At 38.3% G+C, this 23,714-nt stretch overlaps 1 protein-coding gene across 3 annotated transcripts; it reads left to right on the top strand.

Moving 5' to 3' along the window:
• The first annotated feature begins 7,225 nt into the window (after positions 1–7,225).
• Positions 7,226–23,142, top strand: LOC111342886 (transforming acidic coiled-coil-containing protein 3). 3 transcript variants are annotated; one of them, XM_088724975.1, is made up of 20 exons: positions 7,226–7,296; positions 7,387–7,525; positions 8,595–8,756; positions 8,859–8,899; positions 9,369–9,604; positions 10,593–10,928; positions 11,041–11,099; positions 13,259–13,331; positions 14,112–14,160; positions 14,252–14,414; positions 15,765–15,893; positions 17,967–18,035; positions 18,742–18,810; positions 18,926–19,014; positions 19,661–19,704; positions 20,160–20,227; positions 20,828–20,920; positions 21,040–21,146; positions 21,239–21,359; positions 21,851–23,142. In XM_088724975.1, exons 5-20 carry the CDS (start codon positions 9,394–9,396, stop codon positions 21,917–21,919), a joined length of 1,749 nt encoding a protein of 582 aa, XP_088581101.1. In that variant the 5' UTR covers positions 7,226–7,296; positions 7,387–7,525; positions 8,595–8,756; positions 8,859–8,899; positions 9,369–9,393; the 3' UTR covers positions 21,920–23,142. The 3 variants fall into 3 exon arrangements, with proteins under 3 accessions (XP_088581101.1, XP_088581098.1, XP_088581105.1); XM_088724972.1 differs by lacking the exon at positions 7,226–7,296 and having other exon boundaries at positions 7,376–7,525; XM_088724979.1 differs by lacking the exons at positions 7,226–7,296; positions 7,387–7,525; positions 8,595–8,756 and having other exon boundaries at positions 8,877–8,940.
• Positions 23,143–23,714: the final 572 nt, after the last annotated feature.

The following is a 23,714-nucleotide window of genomic DNA, read 5'->3' as shown; positions in this document are numbered from 1 at the left end:
CATAAAGCTCCTGTAATTTAAATAGCGTTAGTAAGGTTTAAAACTAGTTTCTTAATAAAGAAAAGACACGGAGACGCTCGTATTTTTTATTTTATTATTGAGACAGTTTTACAACAGTGCGCCGCGAAAATTACATCGTAAATTTTAAATGTATTACATAAATAAAGAAAAGGACACAGACAACCGGATTTGGCATTTTATTTTCCAGAACCATATTACATCCATAAATAATTAAATTAGATGTATTTAACTAGATTACTCGACAAAACCTAGCAGGAGAGGACGCGCACCTAAGACGAAAAATTCGGCGTCCAGAAAACTCCGAGTGTTCCGTGTCAGCAAATATCGATACCCCGATAATTTGAACACCCGAAGTGCACCAGACGGTGCTGTCATGATTATAGCAACTTGCTAACGACTTACAGTCGCTTCCAAGAGCCTTTGTCTTCCGAATTGAAAAACCGAACAAATTCGGAAAGGCCGAAAAGAATAATGCCGAAGTGAAATTCGAACCGAAAATGAAACCGAAGTCCGAAAGCAAGGTATGATGTTGTTACTCCAGAATACAACAAGGTTGCAATTTTTTGATCCAATCTAGCGAAATCTTTTTCGAAAGCCTTATTCTTGGCCCAAGGAAGGGAGAAGTTGCAATCCAGAGCGACACATACCCGCGCGCAAGCTCTCGGCGCGATGAGAGCTTTACACATACCTCGGGCCAGTCTCCAACCGAACCCTACCTTACATGGGATGTTGTTCGTGACCATGATGACCGCTCCTCCAGGTTTGTGATACCTCCATCCTCCGCCACACTTGACGTGACAAAAGGGTCTGAAGCGAAGTCAACTTAAACAGCTGACAATGGTCAAAATCTTAAAATTAAGGAGCGAGAAATTCAAATAACTAGAGGAAGAAGAATGGACGTGAAATGTGGCTCTTGATGTCTCGTCCGACTGAAATGTCGCAGCTCCCGAATGCCAGTTGATTTAGAACTGTCAGCTGTTAGTGTTTATCTTTAATTCAGACCCTCTAATAAAGAAAAGGGGGGGGCTGAAGGGAAATATCTTTATTTCAATTCTTCAGGAGTGCGGGGGGAAGGGGGAAACTTTTTGTTAAAGCTCCTTCAAATATCGCTGTCAGCGAGACTTGAATATTTGGAAAAGATTCAATTTAATTTATTCTCTTTGCTATCTATTCTATCTGTCCTTCTTCCTTTTTCCAGCTGCAGATAATTTTCGCTTTAACTGATCCATGTTAGCAGTATTTATTATATTTGGCCTTGAAAATAACAGTAAAGTTACAAGAATGGAAAATATCTACAAGCTCTATAAGCCACCTTATCGTTTATTGCATCGTCATCCATCCGTCTTTAATTGGGTTATCATCTGGTGTCTGGTGTCGAAGACTACCTATGTTCTAACAGTGTGTGCACTGTTCCCATAATCCCTTTCTAAATATGAATCTGACTGATCTGCGCCCACAAACGTGAGCCTCCACTGACGGCTGGCTTCCTGTAACCAAAGATAAGCCACTAAGCGTGTGAAGAGGAGCGAAAATAGCTTTACTCTCACAGCCGAATTGCTTAACTCCAATTTCCTACAACAACGTAAAGATCTGGTTAAACCTTTGAGCCAAACATTTTTTTCTGTTCCACAGCCTTACTCAATCACAGTGTTCAAAATCCCTGTAATCAAGTAAAACTGACAATGTAATTGGCCGCAGTTGAAGCAACTATAGAGGAGACGCGCGCAAAAGTCGACGAGCAGCTGATAAACGCCGAAAGACCTGTTGATGAAGAGCCGAAGTACAATCGAAGCCGAACTTGTGATCGCGAAAATTAAAGAGGCGACGAAGAAGCAACGATCCTAAGCCGAGAATATGCCGAACGTTATTCGATTACAAGAAAAAACCCAAAGAGAAAATTTGGAGGGAGGACCCCGCCCAACCCGAGGGGGACCCGCTAACTAAACTAGCTAAATTTATTACTTAACTATTTTGTGCCGAATCAGAAGAATAGGTCAACTTCTGGTAGAATTTGGAATTGAGGCTCAACCAGCGCACTATAGCTATTTATTAACCCACTCTTTCTCCCAACCCACAAAGAACTTTACTAACCGACCGGACATCAGCAGCGTCTTCTACCTGATCTGTTCCCAGCCTCCTCGCATGCAACAGAAAGGAAGAGAAGAAAAAACCCGGTGGAGCGTTGGCCCTTTTCTTCACCTCGCTTTTCCGTTCTTATGCGAGTCGTACTGGTCACGAGAGTCAGTACTTGTCTTGTGAGGATGGACTGGACCACACGAAAAGGACTAATAGAACGGACTGGACCACAAGGAAAAGACCAATGGAACGGACTGGATCGGGTCGGACTGGACCGGATGGTACTAGACGCTGAGGTTTGGACTAAATGCACAATAATCTGGACTCTGATGAACTGAACTGAACTGGACTGGACTGGGATAATTTGGACTGAATTGGACTATGTTCTGTTTGGACTGGAGTATGTAGATTAAGACTGAATGACAAAGCATGAAAAGAGAAATATTTAGGAAAAATAAATCGAACTTGAAAACATCGTGGCCAAGTGAGGGGAAACTTTGCAAGATAAATCTTATTCTGAATTCGTAATTATTACACATGTAAGAAGAACTTGAAGAGGGGTTTCCCGTGAACCAGTTTTTGCCAAAACAATACAAAATTGGTAAGCTAATATAAAAAAAAAAGTTATATAAATTCACCAACATTTAAACTTAAATACATTACAACGCAGGGACTTAGAGCGAGGTTCCCTTCAAACTTTTAACTAATTTAAAGACCACGAACTTAGCTTTCACCATATTGCCCATGTGGAATTTTAGCAAGGAAGATGAGAGATTAAACTAAATGGTTTAACGCGCGACGACATTTTACAAAGAAGAATTTCAAGTAAGCTGGGCCGGGTTGTTCATATATAGGTGAGTTAAGATAACCCAGGGTTAGTGTGAAATTTGATTTAGATCTAAAAGTTTTGAAAGTCAATTCAGTTTAATTTCTTTTGTCTAAAATTTGATGATTGAATGCTCTAAAAAGAATTGGGAAAATTATCCCAAAACTGCTTTTGAATAGAAAAATATAGAAACCTGGATTAAAATTTAACCCTGGGATTGCGCTAATCGGCCTTTGAACAACAACTGAAGCCACGGAATGTCTACTGTAAAGTAATTGACAGCTTCTGGGCAGAAATACGAGCAACTGAAGCGAATTCAAACGATTTTTTGAAACGACGCATCGACCTAGAACCTCTCTTAAATTTAACTTCCTTCGAGAATTAGGTTACAAAGTTTTACTTGCTTACATAAGCGTCTACAAACACTCACCTGCTTCGGTTCGTTGCTAGAAATGATACGTACATATTACGTCGCTTGAGTTTGACAAAAAGAAAGAAGGCTTCCAACGAACGACATAATGCGTGGGCAAAACTTATGGCCACAGTTATTCGCTAAAGTAGAATTTATCGAAGGTTTGTGACAATTTCAAAAAGTGCGTCCTTTAAAAACTTATGTGCATGGATTACTAAGCTCTCCCCTGATTGGTCCGTATCTAATTGCACGGGTTTTTAGCACGTAAATTTTTTCGGATTCATTAGCACCATTCGTCAGACACACGCTTTGTTATACCAAGCGCAAATGAAAATGTTAACATCTGATTTCGCTTCATTTTTCTTCCAGAACATAATGGAATGATCCCACGGAAAGAAATCCGTCTCATGCAGAGTGAAGGCGTTTCTTTGGTTACGTTTCCAAAGGGCTCAGCTCTGACTACCGAATTAGGACTCCAACATACCAATATGCCTGCTATCTAGTAAAAGACTCTTAAATTTTTATCATTAATTATACATCGAAATGAAAGCATGTTGTAACAGAAGATTTTGCGCAGTTGTACAATCAGTCACGAAGACATGGAGTTTTCATACCCTGAAAAATTTTAGCATAAATTAGTTTCTAGTTTGTGACTAAGGCAATTATTTATAAACTTTGCTACTTTCGCTCATCCTCAGTTGATTATTGCCTCTTCTGGGTGTTTCTTTCTTTCATAGCCTCCTTCACATTGGGGAATTTTATTCCACGCGTAAGATTGTTGGATATCTTGAACTAGATCTATAAGCAGGTGTGTCATCAGATAATGAAGGTGTTGGCACTACGTACATTTTACACTTCTTCATTCCGTTTCCTTGCTCATAGGTTTTATTTCGTTTAATTTGATCAGTCTTTACGCTTGAGCTCTTTCAAACAAACCTCTTCCCTGTAAAAAAGTATACTCATTTTTGGGTTAGGCTTGCATTCTAGTTTAAAAAGCTATATTGAACAGACAAATCCTTGAAGAATTTGTTTACTTCTTGCCCTGCTTTCAAGATATCCTCGCTAAGCTCCTTATTCTTTCGCGTAACCTGTAGCCGACGTCCAGCAAATCTCCAAGATTGGTATTATGACCAACCGGGCTCTTATTCAAAATTCGGCTAAAAAGGATGGGCCGGGGGGGGGGGGGAGGGGTGGGGCGCTTATTGGAGGGAGGGCGCGTAAATCGAGGGGGGGGCATTAATTATTATCCTGTTCTGATTATGCTGTAGTTGAAGCTTGTTCGGGGAGGGGGGGGGGGGGGCTTATTGCAGAGCAGACGCCTCTTCCAGAAAATACAGTATAAAAGATATACTTTTTGAGTTGACTCTCAGTTCTGTTTAAATTGCAATAGGTTTCTGTTATGGTGAAATTGTGTCAGTCCATTATCGTGTCTCTGCAGTGACTTTTTTCTAGAAGATCAGAGAGATTGCGAGCCATGCAAAACCCTTGTTGATGATATCAAGACTGGGATGAGTAATTTTTATCCTTTGTCAAAAGTGTAATCTTTTGTGCTATTATGGTTTCGCCTATTATTCCCATACACGAATTAAATTTTTTCTTTCACTCTTTAATTAGTTATGGAAAACGTTTGACTATTTTTCCAAAGTCAACCTTTTCGGAGATTCGTCCTTACTAAATAGGACTACCGAGGGCGTTTCCTTCAGGTAGGGAGAAAGACCACCTTCATTGCAACTTAATCGTTTGTTTTCATGTTTATTTTCTTGTTGTTGTTGTTTGTTCGATTTCTTGTTTCGCTTTGTTTTATTTTTTTTTCCTTCTTTACCGGAAATCTGTCACGCTTAATACCTGTAAGGCTTGATAAGGAAAAGGTACCGTACGAAATCTCGACATTAGGGTACAGCCCTCGGTAACCTCTGGATCTTCACAGCAAAGTAAATCCCGCCATGCCATGCAATGCCACCTTATCGTTTGAAAGAACTTCAATAAACGTATAAGTTGATAACCATTCCATATGCCTTTAAAATGCAATCTAGTTTCTGCCGTGCAAGATTTGATAAGCCTAGTTCCCGAGTTTTCTTTGGCAAAATTGATGTTATATATAGAATTGTGAGTCATGCAAACATTACCCTACGTGTGGCCGCACCCTCCCCTCGTGGATAAACTCCATAGAACGCGCCAAAACTTTTCCGGTTCACCTAAACCGCAGCGCGAGATTTTAATAATAAGTGCTTAAGGGCTTGCCAAGAGAAGTTCAGGCTCTCTGAGCTTCTGTGTTTAGTGCATGCGTCTGAGCTACTCAACGGTTTGTCTTCACTAAAACATACAGACCACAGTCGTCAAGTTTGTCGCTTAGTGTGATCTATGTTGATTTTTTGCGCTCGTAAACATTCTTGTGAGCTTTCTTTGTTCTTCAGACCTCCATCAGTTGGTGGAACAGATATCAACGCGAAAGAAGCCACTGAATTTCCTCCTGATGCAGAAAAAGAGGAAAGGTGAGCCATGATTAACTCAGGATGACCACTACATCGGGAATTAATCTTTCTCTTTTAATATATTATTTTTTATCTTTCATCGTAATGGCGTGTTCTTCATCATGGTGATACGACTGGATGTAAAATTGACTTACCCGTCGAAGGACTTTCCTGCGCTATAAAGACAAAATAACAAATGCCTGTTGGTATTACCTCAGAATGATAGCTCATCATCGCATGGTTTTGCTAAATAACACAGCTTTCAGTTTTTGGGGTGGGGACATCATTTTAATTAATCATATCTTGTAACTCCATAACAAAATTCTTGTTACCTAGTTCTTATTAACCGAGCGGGAGGTCTGTATGGAAGAATCTTGATCGAGGTCGCCAGTACAGACGGAACGCAGTGAGGTCTGTACCAGCGACCGAGGTCAAGATTCTCCCATACAGACCGACCTAGCTCGGTTAATACGATGTTCATTATATGGCCGAGTCTTATATGCCAATTTTTTATATTCTTTGTACCTTTTTTTTTCTAGACCGGTCTAGATGCCGGTCTAGATGGGAAAATCTAGACTGCTTTCAATATTGATTTCAGCCAATCAAATTCGTGAATTCGGTAGTTCCCAGTCCTTGTGAGAGACAGCCATATAATAATAGCAAAGTACTATACATTCTCTAAAAAGTGGAAAATTGAGCTCCAAATTGCCAGAGAACTAGAAATAAGCTCTCAAAGCATTTTAAAAAATGGGAAAGTACTAAAACCACTGACCTAGGACAAGTGAAGGTAGGAAAAAAAAAACAAATAATTCAACAAAAAATATGGATAAATTTAAACATATATATGTTTTTATTCAACGTGTAGTCCATTCTCTATGTTGCCTTGTTTACTTAATTATTTTTTCCAGTTCATATCTTAGCTCTGTATGACATAGGTAATGCATTTTAAGTGTTTTATTGTTAGACATTTATTGTTATCAGATTAAATGATGCACTCTAATCGTTTACAGGAGCCAAAGTGATGGGCTCCTGACGTTTATTATAAAATGTTGCAAAAATGATAAATAAAAAATAAATTAAAAAAAAAGGAAGATAAGAAAAAATAAAATATAAGCCAAATACCAAACGCCTGTTGGCAGTACCTCAGAATGATAGCGCATTTCCAACTTAGCTCGAACAGTTTTGTTAAACGAAATTTTATTGTGATACAAGCAAAATCTTCCGACCCCTCCACCCCAGGTGATATATGATGACCGGCTCCTGCTGGTCCTTGTCGTGTTGTTATATACTCTAACAGAGAACTTTCAAAACTTGGCACAAAAATATACTAAGTTAACTCACTACGTCTATGCAAAAATGGTCCTAATTCTCATATTTTAGTCCAGTCCGGAAAATTTGTCGGAAAATATTTCCTGAACGCATGCTCATTTCGATTCTCCTCTGCGTGCTCGTGGGCTCAGCAAAAAAGGCGGCCAACGGTTCGCGAAATGGTAAACCTTTGAATTTTACTGTTGTTTTATTGTTTGCTGAGTGTTTTTACAATTCATAAGATTTAACCTTTCATCGTAAATGGATTTTAGGGCGCCAAGCCAGGAACTAGATGATAAGGAGAACCAGGGTGTCCAGGAGAAATTTCAAGATGGGGAACTACCAAGAGTTGTGTCGATATTGAAATCTTCTCAGAGAGCAAACTTCCCCTTGGAAAAGAAATTAACAAAAGTAAGGTTATGTCTTAAATGGAACTGCGGTTGCCTTTTGACCATGAACAATTTTGGCTCACCTACATCAAAATTCTTGGCCAAACACTGTAGTTTTCATTTCATCGACGTGTAAACGAGGTTTAATTTGTCATAATATTAACTGCCCCGGGTTGATCGAGGACCTAGGTAACAAGATTAACGGTCTTCACATAGTTTCTGATGCGAAAAAATCTCAGGGGCATGATAGATTTGTATTATAATGACGAGGAGTTTCCCTAGCTCGAAAGCAGAAAGGATAATTTATTTTATTTTCAATTGCCTCCTCAATCGGCTAGTTCATTACGTACAAAATCACTAATTTGGCGTGAACTTTGGATGGTATAATTCTGATACCCAAAATATCTTCTGATCTACCATGAGGAATACTGTTATTATTGTATTTTTAGGTTCTTGGCGTGGTATGACTTAATGAATGTGTGGATAATTTTTTTAAGATTGTCCTCAGCTCTTCAAATCGATAATTTTCATTGACCTTGATTCAGAATAATTGTTTTATTAAAAATGTTGAATTAAATTATTAAATTTTATTAAATTTTTAGCTCCCTTTAAATTTTAAGCTGACACGTATGCTTACCATATTAGTAGATTATGGTATATTGGCTGATATACCATAATGGCTAAGCCAATGAAAAGTCTTGAATTGCATTATCCAATGATCTAGTTTTTAATAATAATTATTATCTCTCCAACTCCATTTGCGGCTTTGGGGAAGGTGTAACATTACTGTAATTGTTATTTGCTCATTTTGATATGAAGGTAATGGGATATTTATTTGTAACTGTAGATAAGTTACAGTTGCAGATTAAATGTTGTTGTTACATGCATGTTTGTTCAATGTAAGCTGAGCCACTGTTTCAACTTTCATCCAGGAAACCATATTAGTATTTTCATTTGTCACAATGTATACAGTTTAGTCACCAATCTCTTGGTTGTCTTGACAACCAAGCAAGCCCACTTATTAATCAAATGGTAAACTCTTACTGTCTCTTTTTTTGGGTGTATTTACAACTTCTATGATTGTTCTGTAGATCTCCTTTAAAAATTCTCCTGTGTGGCATATAATCCCTCACAAAAGTGAAGAAAAAACTGCTTGGGAAGATATTCGCAAACTTGACGAGGAACAAAACTGGACAGAGAGGACACAGGTTGTGACCAAGGAGGAGCACAATTTATACATTGAAACAGCCAAGGTAAGAAATGAAGAATTTAGTTCTACTGAATATTCAACTTCGCTTGCTCCATCAGAGTGCCAGTTCATATTGATTTGAATGCTGTTTCTGATGTTTTTGTAGGAGTTGCTTGAACAGCTTATCGCTGATTTACCCTGCTTTGGGTAAGTTAGAGTAAAAGTGGTTTCAGTCTGTAACAAGCATGGTAAGATGGGAGTCTTCTGATACCAAGTTTTGTAACTAAGGAATTACGCTGTCAGCTGAAATTTTATGTTAAGAGGCTCAAAGGTGGTGTTGTGCTTTGCCAAGTAATTGCCAGCTAAAAATCCAGCCTGCAATTGCTGATTTTCACGTGGCAAATTTCATCCACAGCTGGCAACCCTGGGTACACATAAACTTCATGTAATACTAACATAGCCACTACACTGTATGCATTTATATGATTATTTTAAATAATTTTTCAGTAGCAGCAATGTAGGAAATCTGTATGGAGAAACTTAGTTACCACATGTAAAATATTACTGCCCTCTTTAACACTTTTGTCAGTTTCTTTCACACATACCTTTCTGTAAGTCAACCTCAGGTCTATTAAGTAAAGAGAAACTGTGAAATGTGTGTTTTTCATCATTTCAGGGGGCAATCAAGCACACCTACAAACATGACATCTAATGCTGACGATTCAGAGATTGATGGATCCCAATTGTCTGTCGGCAATATAACACAAGGCTCTGAAGGGCATCAGAATGAACCCAATGATGACTTAGACTCAGAGCTCATGTCGGACTTTTCAAAGTTACAAATTAACAGTAGTGACTGTCTACGCACATTTTCACCAATTGGGAGTGAAAGAACGTCACCTGATCAGCAAGGTTTGTGAGAATGTGAAATGGAATATACAGTTTTGAAGACTAAATTTAACTTTTTAGCCTCTAAAGGTGACCTGTATCTAATTTCTCCTAACAATATTACCCCTGCATCACAGATCAAGGTCAGGAGAATATAAAGGAAATGATCATCAACTAAAGAAGCTCTTGATTGTAAAACAAATTCTCCTAATCAGCACCTCAGGAAATGAAGAAAAATATAAAGAGAACGTTATGGAGAATATGCATACTGATTATGGGGTGTTATGCAGGGCTGTGGTCTTGTAGCGCCTGGGGGCCCCCTGGCACCTTATTTTTGCTCTTAGGCAACTCAAGAATCTTAATTTTTTCATAAAAAGCATAATTATGTTGAGCACCCTGAATTTCACAGTTTCAGAGCAATGGGCTCCCTTCAATTTTTCTCAGAGCGCAGCCTTGGTGAAGGGTAAACTCAATAGAGTCATCTGATGTGTACACAAAACCTGCTATTCATTGTTTTTACTTCCCTGCAGGGTTATCATTGAAAAATGTAACAGCTTTATGATATAAACTGAGTACAGTGTAGGCAGCTAAACTGAATCATGCTTGCAGCATGCCCTTCTAGGGGAGCCAGGGGACATGCTCTTCCAGAACAAATTGAATTTTGACTAACCTTTAGCTGGATGATGGTGTTAGAATCAGTTCAAAAATACATATTTTCTGTCTTTGATCACAATTTACTAAGTACAATGTTGTTGGTGCAAAGTAGTCTGACACCCAGTGGTTTTGAAATTTTGTCTTGGTCTTAAATGTTTCTTTTGAAATACTAAAAAAAACTGTCTTGCCTTGGAACACAATGTCATTATTCAATGCTTGAATTTTTCAAGGGGTGTTTTTGAAATTTTAAAAAATGTTAGCTATAAACTTGATAGATATGCATGGGGATGGGATAGTCAACTTACATTAAAGCCTCTGACTTTTAGGATCACTGAACCTCAATGATTTTTCCTTTAAGAGAACTTCTTAGACAGTAATGAAGACATCAACAATCTCCTTGCTCCGCATGAGAATGACAACATAGAAGATGATGTGCTGTCGACAGGAAATGCACGAACTGACAATTTACTTAAGGAGATAACTGGTGAAGGAAGATCATATAAGTCAGCTGAACTGTTTTCAGTGAACCCTTCTGAGCTTGAAAATGAGTTTCAAGAGGGTAAAACACCAAATGAAGATCTTAGTAGTGGTGAAAAGGCTGAAGATGTTATAGCTATATTTGAAAAAGATGCAGAAAACCAGCCAGAGATTGATGATCAGTTTGGAGATGAGGCATTTAAGCCAGCCAGTGAAGGTAATAACTCTGTTATGAATTAAAGTGGAAGCTGCAAGCATATGAAAGAGTTTTAACTTGAAATTGGTATTGTTGTATGTTTACTGAAGTCATTGTTACCTTTCAATAACAGCCATGTGGGAGCTGGACTATTTGGAACAGTGTGGCAATAACAGGGAGGACTTTCAAATGGTAAGAAATGGTCTTGAGTTAGTGTTCCCTATTTTTTGTCAGAAAGAAATCTCTGTATTCAGGGCTCAACACACTAGCGGTAGCCCACTAGCCAAAGACTAGTAGAAATTCGGTTTTGGCTAGTGGTTTTCAATTTCCACTCGCCAGTTTGGCTAGTGAACAGACTGAAATTGTCTTAACATCTAAAAACATCTAAGATGTCACTAGCCATTCAACTAGTAAGTTGAAAAGTTAGTGTCAGGCCCTGGTATTCAAAAGTAACTGTAACAATTACATTTAACTATGTATTTTAAAAGTTTTACCTCCCAGAATTGATTAACATGTAACTTCTCCCTTTAACATTCATACTTTATCCAGCAAAAAGGTAATGAGAAGACTTCAACTTTTCATTTTAAAGTTGTTATCTTGGTCGAATGCCAAATTCTCATAACTGATTTGTAAGGGAATGTCAAGCAGCTAGAGGAGAGAATTAACAATCAGGTCTTTAAGAGTTAGAGGTCTAAAGGTTCAAATTTGATTTTCAGTTACTCACGAATGCCTCGGTTTTATGGATAGATAACGATTAAAATGAAATTAACAGTTATTATTTAATGCTGGTTGTAATGATAGTGCAGCTTTTCTTATAATTAATAAGTGATTGTGACAACAGTAATACAATGTAACTTTCCTAGTGGTGGAACAAGACAAGTGTAATTGATAGGGAAGGAATTGCTAATTTATCCGAAGTGTGCATGAACATTTTTTTTTTTTTTTTTTTTTCACATTGTTACTTTTCTATTTTAAGCTGGGAAAATATGCTTTCATTATATTAACAAATAAAATGAACTTTTCCTTCACCTTAATCAATGTGCATGATTTATGTTGACTGTCTTGTCCTAATTACAACCATGGTGTTTGTATAAATGTATTTTATTTTTTGTACCTGTTTTTGCTATGCCTCTTGATTAACTGCAATGTAAATTTTGTCACTTTCGTCTGTCACAGTGTAGATCTTGTGTGGAAATTTTCATGATTTTGAAAGTCATTGAAGCTCTAAATTCATGATATCTGAGAGCTTAGTGGAAAAGGAATTTCCTTGCTTTGGATCAAAATACTACCAGACGTTGATCGTGAATTATTAATGATGTCTCAGAGAGTTTCTTTGTCAAATGTTTTGAACTCTATTCACCTTTTCTCCTGCTCATTGGGCAGTGAAATTGAAGCTGTCACATCGATACCTGTTCCTGGTGATCACCGAGTAAAAGACATGTCAAATAAAAATAGGAGAGACCTCATTAAGTGTCAGACTTGAATGAGAAAAGATTGTCAAACCTTTTTAAGTCATTCAGTCACAGATGAAGAAATTATATATTGAAAATATTGGTAAGGCAGGCTGTGAATTGAGTTGACTTTTATTTTTGAAAATGAATATGTGGTATGGTGTTTTGCATTTCAAGTGATCAAGCTCTTGCAGATATGCTAATTTGTGGTTTTCTATAATTATGAGGGAGAGAAAGATTTGAAAATGTTGCAGTCATTTTAAGTGGTGACTGTTTTGTAAGGCTTCAGTGAAGGCATTTGTAGTACATGTACCTTTCATTGACAGTCTCCAATGTCTGGGTGATTTTAAAAAGTCAGAGTTTTTTTTATGGTTATCTTTTGTTATTTTATGGCCTGAATTAACAAATTCTTAACCTTTCCTATCTGTAGTGACAATGTTTGTCTACAAATGCACATGTGTACTCACTCACAGAAATAATTATGTTTTGTTTGTTTGTTTGTTTTGATTAGTGTTACTTTTAAGGTGTCCAAGCAACCATGCTAATTTTTAACCTTGAACCTTTTACACCCTGCATATTCTCCACATGAGCTTGTTTAGTTGGTGATCATTTTCTTTTATTCTCCTGACCTTAATTTGTGATTCAGGGACTAATTATTGTAAGGAGAATTTAGATGCTAGCCCCCTACAAAAAATGGTGCTGCTTCAATAATAAAATGATAACATGAAATTGAATCTCTATCATCTCTTGTTTTGATTTCTGTTGCCTTCAGTGTTCTGCCTCATTGTCTCGCGTTACCAAACTCTGTGTTATCCCAAAAAGTCTTTTGATGTTTTCACTGCAGTACAGCTACATGAAGACTTGTTAATGATCAAATCAATGTTGTCTTTGTATTTGCAGTCAGCCCTGGCCCGTCAGTCTCTGTATGTTAAATTTGATCCACTTGTCAAAGGAGGAAGTTCTCAAACTCCAGGTTAGGCTGTCTGTCTGTCTGTTCATTTATTTCAATTCGAGATGTTCAATGAGCCAGTGACTCGTACTAAATACATTAGAATATTATTAACCCACCCATCCCACCCCAGGGGAGGACATCCATCACACAGTAATCTCGTGCGTGGGAAATTAACGTCTCCTACCCCTAACCCTGCAGGAGACGGGACCTCCATTTATTCGTCCCTATCCGAGAAGACTAGAATATCTAACCATTTCTTGATGTTATTGAAAGGTAGCATATTCTTCTCAATTATTTTAAGACCTTGAGTGTTGGTCCAGCCGGGGCTTGAACCCTCGACCTTGCACACAACAGTCCAGCACTCTATCCAGTGAGCTAACCGGGAGGTGGTTAGTGATTTGCAATCGCACAACTATGCATTCTATAATTTCTGCATTCAATTCTTACAACCTTGGATAAGCATTTTAGAAAGTTTCATGTTTACAATTTTTACCCAGTAAGTAAACTTTCTTTGATTAGAGAGAAGCAGAAGAGGGATGGGTGGGTGAGGAAAGTTATGGGGATTAGATGGCCTCTTCTCCACTCCTGCTAAATGGAAGAAAAGGAGTCATTTGTTGTTGTTGTTGTTGTTGTTGTTGTTGTTGTTGTTGTTGTGACCGGGGTAGGGAGCACTTGTTTTATTTGCACATACCTCGCCTTAGCTCTTCTCAAAGATTATGATCTGCTTTTTTTTCTCTTTTATGATAAAGCACAAGTAAAGGTAAACAAATATTGACAAATAACTCTTCTTTTGAATGGCAGCGAAGCGAGGTGTTGGGATGAGAGATATGGCTCCACAGAAACCTCCGAGGTAAGTTACTCAATGGTCTTTGGTTTGTCAAATTATATTCATTGGATGTAATTTATTTATTCATTTATTTTTTTTTTTACTTAATATTTAGCATGGGCGACGATCTTCTGTTCATGGACTCACCAGCCCCCTCTGCTAGGACCTCAGTGCTTCAAGGACGCCAAACCAATAAGGACCAAACCCTGTTGGAGCAGGTAGACAGTCCTTGTGGGGTGGACAAGCTGCTAAACTTTTCCCCTTCCCAAATTGCTGAGGTACGGTAAACTTACTCGAACCGTTCGGATAAATGTCCGTAACTGAGCAACTGCGCACTTATCCGGTTACCCCTCCCAACAACAACATTCAACTGTTAACAAGTTAGGGTTAATGGTGGGTTAGAGGAGGGGGATGGGTACGCAGTTGCTCAGTAAAGCGGAGGGAATGAACAATGGATAGTTTTTTCAAAATCGGCACACGTTATCAGGGCTCGACACAACTTTTCGACTTACTAGCCAAGTGACTACTGACAACTTAGGTGTTGCAACAATTTCAGTTTCTTTACTGGCCAAACTGGTTAGTGGAAATCGAAAACCACTGGTCTTTGGCTAGTTGGGTACCGTTCGTGTCGAGCCCTGCGGTATACCAGATATACTTTGGCACTGACACGGAGAATTTGATAGACATGAAAAAAAAAAAAAAAAATGAATTGTAGACTGAAATATTTTTTTGTGATTTAGACCATGAAATGCGACTTAGCTTCATTGTACATCAGTACCAACTCCTCATTCACTTCGACAACCTCCCAAGTAATGTTCTTACCACGATGTTAAGTTCTCGCGGTTTTTCTCATTTCTTTTCTTTCTGGAGCCACAATCACCAATTACCCTGGACATACATTTTGTTTTAAAATCTTAATTAAGAATTTATTTTCGCACATGAAGACGGGGGAAAAAAAAAAACAAAAACAAAGAAACCACTTTAGCGAACATAGTTTTTCCTAACATTTCTATTTTAACTTGTCACGCAATTTCCTCATTGTTGAGAACATGCGTGACAAATTATTTCCCCACTGGGAAGTGTGGAGTTAACTCTTCCCGTCTTCTCGCGTTGAAGGTAATTTCAGTCAATAAAGTACTTTGATTTAATCAAATAGTTTTGGTTTTATATATTCTGCCACAGCGAAATTATTATTTGCCAGTTGACGAAATGAAAGGAAGAGGACGAATTTTTGTATGAATTAAAGGGGATTATTTTCTAAATTCTTTTAAAAAGCCCCTTTTGTTTTCATATCCTCACCACTTACTGTATTTACACGCGGCATTTCGAAATTTCTACGTCGTGAAGGTCTTATTCTGTCAATTTGCCAAATTCTCACCAAATTGATAGATGTCAAGAAAAGTGTTTTATTTTCTTGACTGATGAGAGAAAATACATTTTTACCGACGACTTCACTTGATATCCGTCGCTTTACTACTCCGGGTTGATTTTAAATGTTAATGTATGTAAATTTTCAATTCCTCGCAGCATATTCCTTCAGACTCTAGCGGAAACACGAAACGCTTAAAGCAGATCTCCTGCTGTGCCTAAATGATAACATTGTCTGTGTAAATTATTTCTGTTTTCAGGGTACGAAAACCGAAATTGAAGAAGCAGAGAATATCATTGTGGAAGAATCCAACAACTTTGTGGAAACGTATTCTGCGCCAGAAATAAGCAACATTGAGGTGCAAGACGAAGAAGCGCCGCGCGAAAAGGTAAAAAATCTAAATGCTTCTAGATTTTCAGTGGGGAAGTTTCTATTGACAAAAAGTCGCTTTTGAGAATCGTTTGTTGTTGATACGCTCAAGTGAAGCGGTGTATTTGCGTTAAAAATAAAAATGTACTCGGTTTCATTATTTTGTTTCCTTTCGCGAAGACGTGCGTGTGACTAGACTGGTTGCATGATTTTTATATTGGATTTTGGGCATTTCAGAAGAAAATAAACACTTTATCTTTTTTTTCAAAATGACTTTACTTAAATAAAGATTCCAAAATTTTATTTCATTTTTTACAATGCACGAATTCTTAAATATGGTGTTAGATTATTCTGTTTACTATCAGTATTTCGTTTGCCTAAGAAAAAACCTAATTCTAAATAATACCATAAAGCTTTTTTGCAAGCAGCGACCAATTTTTTAAAAATTATATTTACTCTTCGCTCTTCAACTCTGAAGTATTTTAAGTGTATCTGAGTACTTTACATCTAGATGTAGCCTGGTTGAAAATGTGGGCTATTCAAGTTGAAAACCGGGGAATTTATGGTATTGTATAATAAAATTTGGGGTAAATTTTGAATTTACCCATCGACAAGAATGCGACTTTTCGGGTTTTTTTTATTTTCGTAAAATCGATACTGCGAGGTATTGTCTCTTGATTACTTTCCATTAAACGTTTTCGAGACGCAAATATCCGACAAATCATGATAGAACAAAATATATTAAATGTAAAGAAGAACTATTGTGTACAACATATTTTGCAGACGGTTCAGACTTCAATTTCCTTGTAAACCCCTACGCTTCAGAGGTGAAGTTTCAAATCAATCTCAATCTATCATTCACTTGTTGAGGAAATTACCTCAAAATTCAAGGGTTGTCGGAAAAAATTTAAATCTAGCACATAGTTTGATTCAAAAGTAAATTTTGTCATATTAATAATGTATGTTTTTATTTTTTAAATTCATTTTTCGCGGTTGTTTTCAACTTTGAAATGTATGCCGAAATTGCAATATGTTTGATGTAAACGTAACGAGGGAGCTATTTCGTGGCAAGATTTAGAAATTCAAGCTACATGAGATTAACTACGAAGAATGATTTAAAAATAAATGAAAGAAATATTTTTCTGATGTCGGGATAATTTTCCCTTCGTGGTTTGTTTTGACCCCATTACCGTCGAAACGAGTCAGTGAACAGATAGCTTGCGGATTCGTACCTAAGTGTTTCTGTAGTCATTTAATATTAATGATTTATGAGCGAGGTGACTGGTAGTTGATCGTGTATTTTGGACGCATTAACATCAGTGATTACCCTTATATGGATAATAACCGGGAAGATCGTGTCTTTTCATTGGTCAACTTGCCTTGCAACCTGTCAGTTTGTGAGACAGATGGAGTACATATAATGGTTTTTATTTTTGTTAATTTTGGCGCTCTAAAAGCTCTTCAACGAAATTTAGCGGGTGGTAGCGACTTCAGACTCGCCATATTAGCAGAAAAAACAGCGGTGTTGTGAAGCCTTTATCGACAGGATTTTAAGATTTTATCTAAAGAAGCTTGTAAAAAAATCATGGAAGCTTTTTGAAACAACTTTTAGCCACAGTTAAATGGCTTCTCCGAATTTGCAATGCTCGTAATTTCCGTCGTGTTTTGTTCCATTGTTGATCACTTGATCGTTGCTCGAACGGATCAAAGAGCACACTGACAAAAGATCATGCACTTCTGGAGTTTTTTAAAGGCTTTTGGATGTCTGGGACCTTCTGCCCATGAACGCACGGTGACAAAAGAGGTTAGCTGGAAATTACTTGACTGTGTCATTTCTTACAACGTTTCTGCGAACTTAATTTCGGGTGATAACAAAAAGACAATTCGGATACTGTACGTCGTATATAGAGCTCTCGAGTTATTTTGTTGTACGAACGACGCTTCAGTTTACTGAAACTTGGTTTCTTGCGCTCCGTAACTTCTGCAATTAGTCTTATAACATAGTACACAACTTCAAGTTATCGAAACTTGATGTTCTGCACACCTTACCTACTCCAGTATTTTTACCCTTTGTTATTTTGTAACATTTTAGGTGCGGTTATATACCAAAGACGAGTTAGATGCGGCCGTCAAGAGAGAAACGGAAGCTCTTCGTAAACAGGTAACCTTTGCACCCGTCCAGCTTTTACTAAGCAGTTTAGCTTTAAAATCTAAACCACAAACCCTCTCAGAGAGGCGCTAGGTAGTCACGTGAATGTTTTATGAATTCTTCTTGGTTGTAAACTGAATCAGAACTTAAAATAATTACGGTGAGTGAATCGCAAAGGATTTATCAACGAAAGAGCCAACGAAGGACCTATGAAGGGCTGACTTTGTTGAAGAAGAGAATTTGTTCGCACTTTGATGCAACCCTTCACGCCCAAACATCAGAATGCAGACTTTCCATACTGTCCCCTTTACATTTCCTACGGTGCCAGCGAGGAGAATTTGTTAAACAAAGCAGAACTTTTTTTAGACGGTGATCATTTCCTTAATTCAGTCTGGTGACCTTGATGTGTGATTCAGGGTGGCATTGTAAGGAGAAACTAGATGAGATGTTATTTTTTTTAAATTTTTTATTTAGAGATTTCCCATAAGGTAGGTGTAGAAACAATTGGACTCTAAGTCCCCTACTAGGTTTCTACTCCTTGGAAAGCCCACCCATTCCACCCCAGTCACTCTTACGACGTGTTGCTGGTTTCTGAACAAAGAGAATACTAGCTGCATCGTTAAACAGTTTTTTTTTTTTTTTTTTTTTGCGCTCAAATGAAAATCGATCTCCTTTGAACGGCACTCATTTGCTGTTATTTGTTTCTGTCAATCGCCAGGCGCTGTTCTGTAGCAAAGAGGAGTTTGCTGCAGCAGTCAAAAAGGAGACAGAAACTCTACGTCAACAGGTATGTCAGAAAATCGCTGCGCTTCTCCCCTGATAGAAAAGTGGGGAGGCAATTTTCGCAGGTCTGTCATCAATCACTCATTTTTGTGTTTTTTGTTTTGTTTTGTTGTTTTAAGATGGAAGAGGAGGCTACAATTCGTGAAATGGAGAGCAAAGAATTAACGGAAAGAAATGAACAGTTAAGAAGAGAGACAGGGGAATTAAGGTTGGTGCTTACACTGAAAAGGATCGTCATTTGATTTCTTCATTACAGTCACTTTATTTCTTATCAGTGGGCGGATTAATTAGAGTTGATCAACAAACGTGGTTTCAATTTGAAATCAGTTGGTTTGTGGGATACATGTACACTTGACTGATGAACCAAAGATCGACCGACTGGATAAAAACGTTCTGTTTTTTCCTCTGGTCGGTTGGTGAAAGGAAGGAACAAACACCCGCGCGACAGAATGAGAACTAATAACCTGACGGCGATCAGTTCCATTAATCGACCGGCCGAGTAACTGGAACCTCGAGTAACTGAAAAATTGACCAACAGACCAGCGAAAACGTTAGTCTCCATCGCTGCCACTTTTTGGAATATCACGCCACTTCCCCCCTCACCTACCCTGTAGAGTTTGGAAGGCCTTGTCATATGTGTGACTTCCTAAAGACTAGACGTGCTCACAAGTCGCGCTTTTGAGCGCGTAGCGCGACAGTGAGCGCAAAGCGCGAGCGAGCCGAGCCGAGCCGAGTGGATCCTACCACACCAGAACAGAAAACCAAGCGAACGACTTTGAGAAAGTCTACTTAAAGACCAACTAACCGATTGTCAATCTCGTCTTTGATTACTGAACGCACTTCCCTTTCTTTAGAGTTGTGATGCAAGAATACGAGAAGACCATCGCTGACATGATCGGTAACTACAGTATCTTTTGTAATTGAAGTTGCGCCTTGACAAAATAATATGTCTTGGCTAGGGAAGTCCTTTTGTGTGAGATCGTGATGTAATAATTTCCACTTGCCTCCGAGATTCCATCGCATTACGTTTCCATATTATCTCACGATAATTTTTCAAAATTGAGATCATTAATCTTTTTTTTCACATCTCCTGAACGTTACGTTGTTTTCTTTTGTTCTGCTTTGTTCGTGTGTACGTTCATCACTTCTGACCAAGGCGACGTTCCCCTTTTGGACCGTCATGTGTTGCTGCTGTTTCAAAGCTGGATGGCATGTGGAAACGGAGAACTTAAGCTGGAGAAATTTTTGAAAGTTAATGTTTCTGATTCCGTCAGTATTTTGCCCACTGTTCGCCCGTTATCCAGACATTTTTGTCTATCCAATTGACACGCTAACTTCATTTGTTTCCGGCAGAAAAAAATCAGAAGTCACAGGACCAATTCAATCACTCAAGTTCAGAAGTAGCGAAAGAAAGAGACCAGGTAAAGATTCTTCTGCAATTATTACGCCCCAACTAGTTTTATTTCGGGGCTGATTGGTAAGAAGGAAATTTCTAAGTTATGAGACCTTTTTTAGTTGAAGGTGGCTTTCCATCATGGCCAAAACAAATCTACGCTCTTACTGAATCAAGGGAGTTGTGCCGAAGTTTCTCGCGCGGACCATAATTCTCTCGCGCGCGAAAATTTCGCGAGCAGCGAAACTGCGTGGGAACGATGAATCCCACCTGATCTCCCTTGGGTCTCTGCTGAGTCGGGATTGCCAGTTGTATCGGGTATAAACGTTAATCCTTAAAGGTGGGCGAAATCATTTCGAATTCATTTATTTTCCTCTTATGTACTTATTAATAACCCTTTTAGACTGGTCAATATTTGGGAAAACAATCAAATATGAACTAAACACGACGCTGCACATCAGAGAGTGTTTTGTCCATGTAGCAGCTTGCAACTTCGTCAGCGTATTTTTCCTGGTACTAATGCCATTGACAGACTGTCTTTCAGTGATCTGAAATTTGTATGCAAAAGCGCATGACATAACATAGGAGGCAGAGCGAACCGTCGAAATAATTTCTTTGTTTTCCATAGCTTCAATCTGATTTGACAGCGGTAGAGACGGCCTTTTCAGACCTGCACAGGAGGTACGAGAAACTCAAGGGAGTCGTGGAAAATTTTAAAAAGGTACCTAACATGTGGCTCGTCTTAGTAAACTACGTACTGTCGTCTGTGAGTTTTGCGTTTCGCTTTGTGGCGTTATTTCCTTTGAGGGTTTAAATCTGTTGTTGGTTTTTTTGTTTCAGAATGAAGAAATTCTAAAAAAGGCAACCAGTGATTACCAAGAAAAACTAAAAAGATCTGAAGAAAAATATCGCATGCTAAAGAAACATGCTGAGGAAAAAATTGAAAGGTTTTGTTCTGTCCTTTTTGCGGACCATTCAAATATACTTCTTTCTCGATTTATTTATCAGTATATAATTTTTTGTTTTGTTTTGTTTTCAGTGCCAATATCGAAATTGCTCGAGTACGAAAATCCAATGAGTCAGAGATAGCAGTAATGAAAGCGGCACTTAAGAAAGAACAAACTAAATCAGCTAGCTTAGAAATGAGTCTTCAGCAAAAGGTAGGTATTTCCGTAACCAAACTACCACCCTGTTTCTCCCGTAAGTAAAGACCTGTATTGCACTTCTACCTTGTGATATCCTTGTACCCATCGCCTTTACTATGCATAAGGCGTGTTTTATGAGACCAAATGTAATTAGGCAAGATTACAACCAAGGCTATGCGGTTTCTCCAATGGGATGTGAAGAGAGAGGGGGGGCACAAGAGAGTTCAAGGGGCATTGCTATGTGCTTTTACTCACTTTGCGTTGTTGCTTGGCTTGCTTTGTTTCTCCCTCCTCTCTTTCCCCGTTTCCCCTCCTTTTTATACTGGTTTATTCGTGTTGTGTTTACAAGTGCCGAGAGGTTAGCTCTGGCTTGGTTGCCATGGAGACTTCCTTGCACAGATTGCATCTTTCCGTTACTTTCCCTTTACGGCACCTACCCTCTAATACTATTGACGAGATTTTTTTTCTTTTCATGTGATTTTCGCTCCTTTTTTTTTTTTTTCCAGATATCCGAAAACGCAGAACTGACGTCGATATGCGATGAACTTATAAACAAAATGGGAGGACAGCGATAATAACAACAGAAGCGATTTTATGGCCCTTCCTTTAAATTCTCAACGGTTCTTCTCTTTTCTTGTGCATCAAGTTGTGAAGATGTTGTATATTTAACGTAAGTTTTGTGGAGTAAGTCCAAGGCAGTCCAAGGGTGAGAACGCAGCGAATCATCAACTCAATTTTCCATTAGTTAACGGTGGATGTTAACACAAATGTAGTACTCCTTCCTTCTGCGGCTGTCAAAGATGGTAGAAATATTTATAAATCGTCCAGAACTCCTGTCGACTCTGACAAATTCTTCGGCGTCTGTACAGTTCTAATTTAAGTTCACGTAACCTTCTTTTGTAATGGTTACTTCCGCTTTGAGACTGCCAGTTGTATCATCGTTGGAATGTAAGCTTATTGTAATTTTCTCAGTTTTGTGTCTTTTCGGTTCCATCCCTTTTGAACCGCTGCAACTCAGCTGGGGTAAAGCAATTTTTCTTCGATGAGAAGAAAAAGAAATGAGAACCAATTAAATTAAAACCTTACGTTGTTCTAGTAGAACAAAACATAAACAATACGATACAAGAATCAATGCGTTGCGAGGAATGAAAGCGGCGCCCATCGCGCGCAAAATTGTGGCAATACCATTGTATATCACTCTGTCTTACCGGGCGAGACTTAAGACTCATTACTAGCTGATTTGATGTGACTTTGATGTCTTTTTCAGTTGCTGAATTTTATCATTTGTATTAGAACCATGAAATTGGCCTTCATGTCCTGACCAGCGAATGATTTCAAAAGGATATTATCGAATGATAATCTTTGTTTTCGGGCTTTGGTTACTGGATCCAGGATGAAGTGCTGTGGTACTTGTTTGTTGGTTGGTTTTTCCCTTTTCTTTTCTTGTTTTTCTCCTTTTCTTACTGTACAGCTAAAACTGAAGTACCACTAAATCATGTACAAAATGATTAGCCAAGGAAGTTTTATAGCTCAAATATTCCATCGCTGTCTTTGTTTGGCAAACCTCCCCGGAAAACTTGAAAGTTGAAAAAGTTGTCCCAATCTTAACAAGGATAGATAGATGGTAATAAATGAGGTTTATCCAAAGGATATCTTTGAATTGCGGGGTAAGAAACTAGGAAAAATACTGAAAGGCAGCAAGAAGTCGAATGACTCCGCCCTTGGATTCATGTGAAATAGTAGACCAGTGTGTTTGTATTTTTCTAAGCTTTTTACTAATAAACAGAGGTGGATTGAATTGTGTGCGTTTGGATGTCCACTTTTTATTCCCGAAGCTATTATGCGAACGATTAGGGGCTGCCCGGGCAGCTCAGCAGGGCTTCAATGTGAATCACTTGCTGTGATCGCGCTTAGAGTGACCCTTTCCGAAGGGTTTGATTTCTTGAAGTGGTGAAGCGGGCACAACACAAGCAAAATACCGAACATAACCAAAATCAGATGAATTCACACACTTTCTTTCCCAAAAATATTTGCCAAAAAAAAGAGAAACAACTCTATTAACAATAACAACTTATAGTATCTTTTATCAAGTATTGGCGAGGTGAAATAGAAAATAATCTCTGATTGTGATAAATGGAGGGTAGCAGCACCCTGGAACTACTAAGCAGCTAAAATGACATGGGGCTGGGCTGTCAACCGTTGGAAAATTGCTAAGTTTATTCCTGTATAAAGGCAACAAAATGGTCTCACCATCGACGGAACGTCGATTTCAAATACATTAGACTTCAGATTTCGGACAGTCATTCGATTTCGGACGTTTTCATCTGATTTCTACGGTGGCCCAGAAGGCTCAACGTAAACAAAAAGTAT

This window comes from Stylophora pistillata, chromosome 1 (assembly GCF_964205215.1).
Source record: "Stylophora pistillata chromosome 1, jaStyPist1.2, whole genome shotgun sequence".
Taxonomy (NCBI): Eukaryota; Metazoa; Cnidaria; class Anthozoa; order Scleractinia; family Pocilloporidae; genus Stylophora; species Stylophora pistillata.
The sequence above is the reverse complement of the archived record's forward strand: the minus strand, read 5'-3'. Positions and strand labels throughout refer to the sequence as shown.